This window comes from Platichthys flesus, chromosome 7, assembly GCF_949316205.1.
Source record: "Platichthys flesus chromosome 7, fPlaFle2.1, whole genome shotgun sequence".
In the NCBI taxonomy this organism is placed as follows: domain Eukaryota; kingdom Metazoa; phylum Chordata; class Actinopteri; order Pleuronectiformes; family Pleuronectidae; genus Platichthys; species Platichthys flesus.
The window spans coordinates 8,287,131-8,294,854 of record NC_084951.1 but is presented as its reverse complement, the minus strand read 5'-3'; the positions used below and the strand labels follow the sequence as shown (position 1 = coordinate 8,294,854).

General features: G+C 40.7%; 1 protein-coding gene across 4 annotated transcripts; it reads left to right on the top strand.

The window, feature by feature from the left end:
• The first annotated feature begins 389 nt into the window (after nt 1–389).
• Nucleotides 390–7,081, top strand: slc66a1 (solute carrier family 66 member 1). 4 transcript variants are annotated; one of them, XM_062392483.1, is made up of 11 exons: nt 390–467; nt 572–632; nt 1,172–1,216; nt 1,859–1,921; nt 2,402–2,595; nt 2,687–2,816; nt 3,245–3,332; nt 3,795–3,949; nt 4,043–4,135; nt 4,712–4,897; nt 6,060–7,081. In XM_062392483.1, exons 4-11 carry the CDS (start codon nt 1,904–1,906, stop codon nt 6,144–6,146), a joined length of 951 nt encoding a protein of 316 aa, XP_062248467.1. In that variant the 5' UTR covers nt 390–467; nt 572–632; nt 1,172–1,216; nt 1,859–1,903; the 3' UTR covers nt 6,147–7,081. The 4 variants fall into 4 exon arrangements, with proteins under 4 accessions (XP_062248467.1, XP_062248465.1, XP_062248466.1 ...); XM_062392481.1 differs by having other exon boundaries at nt 2,399–2,595; XM_062392482.1 differs by lacking the exons at nt 390–467; nt 572–632; nt 1,172–1,216 and having other exon boundaries at nt 1,759–1,921; nt 2,399–2,595.
• Nucleotides 7,082–7,724: the final 643 nt, after the last annotated feature.

The window sequence follows — 7,724 nt, the reverse complement described above, 5'->3', positions numbered from 1 at the left end:
TGCTGAGAGCTATTCTAGCTTAATGCAACTATAGTTGCAGGGAATTGTCATTTTAATGTCACAAATAATACCCATGTCCCTGGTTAAAGAACTTACTGAATATTCCACTTCATTCTGTGTAAACCTATATACAGTGCACTGTTTGTGCTCTGTTCACATTCACCTTGGCTGCTTTCAGCACCATAACCGTAAGTGCACGAGGAAATGCGCAACAAAATCTAGAAGTCAGCTGACTTAAATTTTGCTTACTTGACCACAATCATGTGACGTAACGGTGGAAACTTGCAGAAAACGGGAAAATAAAACTGCAGGAGCTGACGTCGGCGTGTTGAGGTGCTTAGTCGTCAGTCTGACTGATGGTCAGCTGACACAGTTTGTTAATCACCTCAGATCATTTATTGAATGAAGTCTTCCCTCTCTTTCCCTTTCATCTAAAGTCTGACATTGGATTTGATTGTCTTCTCCAGGTAGGATGTTTACTCTTGATAATTGTTCTTTGGCAGTAATGGAATCCTGTGTAACTTTCAACACAGAAGACTGACCTCATGAACTTTTTCTTCTGGGGAAATAGAGACATCACCCTCTCTCTGCCTATAACTAAAGAAAGGGACAGCTGTCTACAACTTCTCTGGGTAAGTACATCTCCATACAAGCCTGTGGTTTTAACCCTTATGGACCTGGATATCATATTGTTTTTCACGGCTGCTCACTAAAATCCAAGGCTTGTTGAAGAATGCAGGAGGCCTCAGAACTAATAACTGATTTACCCCGGAGAGTTAAATAACCAGATTTAGCAAGGCTTGTTGATATGTGATGAGAGAACGTGAAAATGTGTGCAAGCTGGAGAATCAGATCTGCACCACTAATCTTTCTTGTGTGAAAGCATATTTTGAGCTTGTTCTCAGCATTAATAAATATTCTACTATTGGGACAGTTTCCACCATGGAATGATGTTTATATAGATCCTTGACTGTGTAGAGGAGAAGAAGAATTTTCTTCTCAACCTTCACATTCTGAACATGTCCTCCGAGGGGAAGAAGAGGCTGTGATGAATTACATGTTTAAAAATAAAATTTTTCTAATGATCATGATGTCATGGTAGCTTTAACCTCAGGGTCAAAGGCTGTCATTGACTCCTATACTAAACTTGGCAGTTTCATTATTTTCCCAGGCTCCCAGAAACCTACCGGTTTCACATCTCTTGCGCCTTTAACAGGTGATGATTTCCCCTAACTTGTACCATTGTATTGACTGAGTGATCAATCTGTTATATTTTTAAAGCACATTTCATATGGTAAAGTTAAAGAGATTAAAAATAATGCATCTGTATAAACATCTTAAAAAATAAGTTGAAGGAAGAAAATTAATACAAATAAGATGGTAAAGTAGAAATGTTTAAAATTATAAAATTAAAATAGAATATTGACCTTGTAATAAAAACTGCAATGGATGGAGAATTCCCAAGATCATGCAGCAATTATAGTATAAAGTAAATGTATTAATCATATATAACATATATGTAAGTTATATATGATTAATACATTACATATATATGAATTGTTAGTTTCATCATTACAGTTCCTGTATGATGGAATAATAATACATTAACTGACGTTTTCTCTCTTGATAACCATTAGATTTCAAAATTTAAATAACTGTTCCTCTCGCCATTGGCTATCTTATTGAATCTCATTGAATTTATTTTTTTTTACAGTATAAATAAGGCCGTTCGGACATGGAGCTTTTATTTTGAAAGCGACTCTGTTTTCCTTTAGTGACGTTTCAGCGCAGCGGCCAATCAGCTCGCAGTCCTAGATCAGACATGTTTATCTGCAGCTTCCGTGTTGTTTCTTTGTAGAGTCTGCGGCTGCTCCTCTGTTGTTGTGCTGAGGAGTTCACCGACATGTCAGCAGATATTCAGGCAAGATAAACACGACGCTCTCCTCTTCTCCTCTGTGCTGCTTTCTACGTGTTGGTCCTGTCGAGCCCCGGACATGTTTTATTCGGTGGCTGTTGTCGGGTCTATATGTCTGCCTTCATTTGATTTATCGTCCCTGGCTTTCTGTTGACTTTATTGTCTCTGGGTGAAACGATATGTTTTCCTATGTCGGCCTGTGTAGAAATGCAGCCACTCTTAAAGCGACTTTATTCAAACAAGCCAGTCTTGATCTAATCAGCGGCTCAATATCTGAGTCTGGACAGAAACCAGCTGTTCTGATGTTGTCCACAACAACCTTTGACCTCGTTTCAACCATGTGAACTGCGCCATGTCGGCATCTGTGCGATTACACATGCTTTGTTTGTCATAATAATAATAACTGATCAAATTAATGCTTCAGATGTTTAAAGCATTAATCCAAAAAGAGAAGTGGATTTTTACCGATTTTGTTCTCTCCAGCAGAGTATGTGGACAGAGCCAGCCCTCACACGGAGTCCCTTCGGATCGGGCAGTCAAGGAAACTTCAGCTCTTTGTGCCCTAATGGCTCCCAGTGGGTTTGGAATGGTCTTGGGGAATGTGCCCAGGATGCCAGGGACATGGCCAGCATCTACCTAGGCCTCCTGTCCATCCTCTGCTTCATGGTGTCTTCACTTCCGTATGTGTTGGCATCTGTTTCTCAAGGGCAATGATTATTAAAAAATCGAAACGTGTGTGTAAATGTGTAATTTGTGTGATTGCGATTGCAGACAGTACTACAGCTCCTGCAAAACCGGGAATATGGACAGCGCCCTCTCCATTTGGTTCCTGTTGCTTTGGTTGGGAGGTGACACATGTAATCTGGTGGGCTCCTTCCTGGCAGACCAGCTTCCACTTCAGGTGACTTGGGATAAATGTTTGCCTCAGTGTTTTCACCATTCTGAAGTAGAGCTGCGAGTCAATGTATACATTTTTTTAAACAATTGATTGATCTGTAAAGTGCCAAAACCAATGAAAGTACTTGGGCAGAAATTATATCTTAAGACAGTTATTTTTTTCATTTAAAGAAGCAAATGTGTGTATTTAAGTTTATCAGTACAGAGGAAACGACATTGTCATATTATCAGAGCCTTTACCTGCTAATAAGAGTTCATGTATTGGTGAAGGACTTAGATGATAAATGTTGATGACTTGACAAAGTGAGTCAACATTACAATGGGCCCCAAAAACAACGATTTTCCATGACAAAGACTTTGTGAAGAAAATCAAATGTTTCCTTCTTCTCTGATAACATGTTCTGTGATAACATCTTTCTTCTTCTCTTTCAGACATACACGGCCGTTTATTACGTGTTTGCTGACATACTGATGCTGGCCATGTACTGTTACTACAAGTTAAACAACAGAATAGATAAAAGTGAGTATTTTACTTTGTTAATTTGTATTTGTTTATTTGCGTTACAGTGCCTTATTTGGATTCTAGCTCCTTGTGTGGTATCATGCTCATTGTTAAAATGTGGTAAAGGCATGAAAACACCCACGACTTGCATTTCCCCCTCAATGCTGGAACTGCAGCCACGTTCTTTACTGATCCAGCCACCATCACAGCACTGATTATTTCAGTTCTTCTATCTTACACATGTCACATAAATGCTGATAAACAATGGTCCAGCACCAGTCCAGAGAGAGGAAGAGTGTAATCTCGTGATCCCTGTGATGATGTCATCACATGTCTCATGTCACCACATGTCTCATGTCGCTGTGGTGTTTGTTGCCTTCACCACCTTTGACACAGTAGCCCCTGTCTGAGGTCTGTGGGAATGTGCTGAGAGATCTTTCTCAGTATTAACGATAAACTCAGGTGCCGTCTCTTCTCCAGGAAGGAGGGTTTTGAACGTGGTGGGTGTAGCCTGCGCCCTGGGCGTCACAGCAAACCTCATCCACCTTCCAGGGCTGGCTGCCAGACAGGAAGATATCTCCTCGGGGTTCAGAAGTCGCGCCCTGCTCTCGACCTCTACCCTGAGCAATGTCAAGGTGCGTCCTATTCATTTGTTTAATAAGGAACCCAAGGAATTTGAATCATTTAGGATTGTTTCCCCTAATCATTTTGTGTCTGTGTCGCTTCAGGCTTTTACCCCAAAAGAGATCATTGGTTTCTCCATTGGCTCAGTGTCATCTGTGCTCTACCTGTGTTCTAGACTTCCTCAGATGTACACTAATGTAAGTATGACAAGGCAGACTCTGCTGCAAACTGCAGACAGACATCGACTGATGCTTATACTGATAACATTAATAATGATAATTAGAGCAATTATAATAAGTATAATATAACTTCTGCATAACTGTCTCATACAATGTTTGATATTTTATGTTAACCTTTTTATATCTGATTACACCTGTTTTATTATCACAAAAAATCCAAATAATGTGGTTCCGACTGACCACTGTGTCGATGGAGGGGTGGGTGAAGTGTTTGAGTCCACAAAACATTTATGGAGTCTACAGAAGTCAACTTTGTAGCATTCGAATCCAATACAACAGTGTTTTAAACCTAAATGTCCACTGGAAGTGGCTAAGCTAGCAGACATAGATTTTCAGAGGGTCCGTGAATGCACCTCGTAGGAATATATCGGCAGACTCTTAGGTTTTGAAACTAACCTGCTGTTAAGTTTTTTCACTTCTGCACTCTCACATATACATGAATGCATCAGCCTGGTGGAAAATATGTGGCAGTTGTATAAAACAGCTTCTATTGCATTTTCTAAATATTTTTTTGTTCTTCCCACTTCCCCACAGTTCAAGAGAAAGTCGACAGAGGGCGTGTCTTTCTTCCTGTTCGCGCTGGTCATCCTGGGAAACACCACATACGGCCTGAGTGTCCTACTTAAGAACCCAGACGACGGCCAAGGCGAGAAAAGCTACATGATCCATCACCTGCCCTGGCTCATCGGCAGCCTCGGCACCCTCTCTCTAGACGTCCTTGTATCCTTTAAACTATTCTCTTTAAACAGGCACGGGGCCTGCTGCACGTTTCTCCTTAATCCCATGTACATGCTACATATCCACCAGTGCTGAGCTGTGACAGAGGGAGGTTCCTCAGATGGTTATGATCTCGTGTCTGTATGTGTAAAAACGTTATATACAGTCTCAAAGGTCCTCACGGGGAATCTAGCTCGTTGTCAAGAAAGAAACCAGACTTTAACTTAGATCAGTGGCCCCTGGAGGCCAAGTGTCTCCTCAAACACTAGTGGTGGACCAAAGTTGCGCCACTCTTGGTTTTCAGTGAAGATGTAGATGATGCAGATGCCTGTGAATTGATGATGACGGGTTGTGTGATTTTTCCTCGTCCAGTTACTCAGACTGTCCACTGTCTACATGACCCAGCAGCAGTTCCTGGGGTAAAACACACCTGACCCTGGTACTTATCAAAGGAATAGCTCAATTTAATAGAATTTTGGAAAATACACTTAAATATTACTTGCACAACAATGAAGTTTCAGCTGTGCTAACCAGTTACTGAGCTGACAGGAAATCAGTATTCTTAGCAAAGAAATCCAGCACACAGGGCCTGGAAACCCCAGTTTGTTGTTCCTACACTGGTATGTGAATTAAACTAAAAGACGTGTTAAGTATTAAGCCTCAGAGCTGCTGTACCTCTGGACAGCGTCTAGAGCTGCTTTCCCTGTTTCCAGATTAGCTCAAATAATCAGCTCCTGGCTGCAGCTTCATATTGCTGCACAAACGGAAGAGTGGTATCAGTCCCAGTCTTCTCATCTAAGTCTCTCAGTAGGTAAATAAGCCTTTTCCCCAGAACGTTGAGCACAGCGCCCACCAGCAGAATATTCCCAAACGCAACTTTACCAAAAAAAACTATTTGAGACTCACGTCACGAAAATATTTTTGAGCACCAAAAATTGTCCTGGAGGAAAGATGTACTATGCATTAATACTAAAATTAATAATTCCCCTTAAATGAAGGATACAACTCAGGAGATAAAATATAAATTTAGTTACGAAAAATAATGACCTCTGTCGAAGGTAAGGCCCTGCGGCAGTAATCCCACTTTGTCCAGTCAATAACTGTTCTTGCATTCAACAGACTCTTTCCCAGGATCTCTATTGATTCCCTTGACACTCTGGTTCAGATCTCCTTCCAGTTCATAATTTACCGCAAGGTTCCAGGGCCGCTGGACACCGGCTATGGAGAGACGTCGCCTCTGATCCCGAGCTGAATGGACAAAACGAAGGGCGAACCGGAGGGACACGAGCACTCGCTTTCCGAGAACCCTCCAAATCACATTTACAGCACAAAATCAAGATGAGAACCAAACTGTACATTTTATTTTAATTTCATTGTTTTTATTTATTATGCTCTTTTATTGCAAAGTTTACAATGTGTTCTTATCAGCTAAGTGAGGCCACAGATTCTTCACTTGGGTTCAGCTGCAGTGATCTGACTCACGCTGCTTCTATAGTTTCTAATAGATGTAGATACATGGACATGGCAATATGTGTTACCTCATTCAGCGTTAGAGGCGTAACTGACATCGTTTTTAATGAGCATTTTTATGATTGCTGATTCAATATTAGTTTTAAAAGGGACGATTGAGGCGTCAGATGTTGATCTAAACTCCTGTCAGCCTCTTCTCCTCTTGATTTTAGGTCAACATCAGTTGGATAAAAGACATGATGTCAGAAACCTGCTGTTGAGAGCGAACAGTCAACACAGAGGTTTTTAGTTTTTAAGTTGCCAAAAACTCTGACCCTTATGAAATATACATTTGTATGAAGTTGTGAGCGATTTTATTTACAGGGTTTTAGCTGGTGTTTTTCACAAAATATCACCTCATATTTTGGAAAAAATGAATTTTTTTGTAACTTCGTAAAACATGTGTAAATACATATACCACCCATGGAAGTATTTTTGAGAATTTCCTTTTTTTTTGCTTTTTATTTTTAATTGTAATCAAACACTCATTTTATTTTATTTTTTTTATCTTTTATTTTTTGTTTTTAAAATCAAACAACTCAGTTTAATTTACACATTATCACTTTCAAAAGTTTTGCCCATTTTCATGGTCTATTTTTTATTTTGAGGAATGTTAAATATGTGTGTTGGGTCAGTGTACTGTAAACAAACAAATAAACAACACTTTTTATCTGTGTCTATCAGTCGTTACCAGCTCCCTTCGTTTACTTCAGCTGACTTATGAATTTGATCTGATGGCTCCACAAAAGTTTACTCTGCACCTCCCACATGTTTCGCAACTCAGCAGAGGTCGCGGCCTACCCTTGGCCTTGAAGTTGACATTTGACCTTGTGCCCCCCTCTGACCTCGACCCCTCCAGCTACTGTGTTTGACCTGCTCGTGGGAGGCCTTGACAGCCACGTTGTTTTTCTTCATTAGCAGACTCACACTGGCCTCTCAGATGCACCCTCCTCCCTCATAACACACACACACATTTTCTCTCACTATTAAAAATAATGCAATCACATAAACTCAAGGGCCCACCCACAGAGGTAGAAAGGTCACTGCTGAAAGTATGGAGGGTTCAGTAAGTATAAGTGTGTGTATGTGTGTTGCAGTGTGTGGTTGTGAAACAGTGGCAGTGAGATTGTTAGAGAGGATTTGGGGAGTCAGGGGGAAGAGTTTGTGATACGGAGCACACATCCATCATCAGGGATGAACAAGAGCCTGTTTATAAACACTATACTGGGAATGTCTTAATGAGATGACTAGTTTCTTCTAGAGGGGGAAGCAGGGGGATCCTCAAAAGTTGATGGTTCAAATCCCTAGTGCAACTAAAGGG

Bases quoted from the DNA above. Each gene is read 5' to 3' on its own strand.
- slc66a1 (XM_062392481.1), top strand. The intron at 3,950-4,042 runs GTGCGTCCTATT...GTGTCGCTTCAG, and splicing joins CTACCCTGAGCAATGTCAAG to GCTTTTACCCCAAAAGAGAT. The intron at 4,898-6,059 runs GTATCCTTTAAA...ACTCTGGTTCAG, and splicing joins CCCTCTCTCTAGACGTCCTT to ATCTCCTTCCAGTTCATAAT.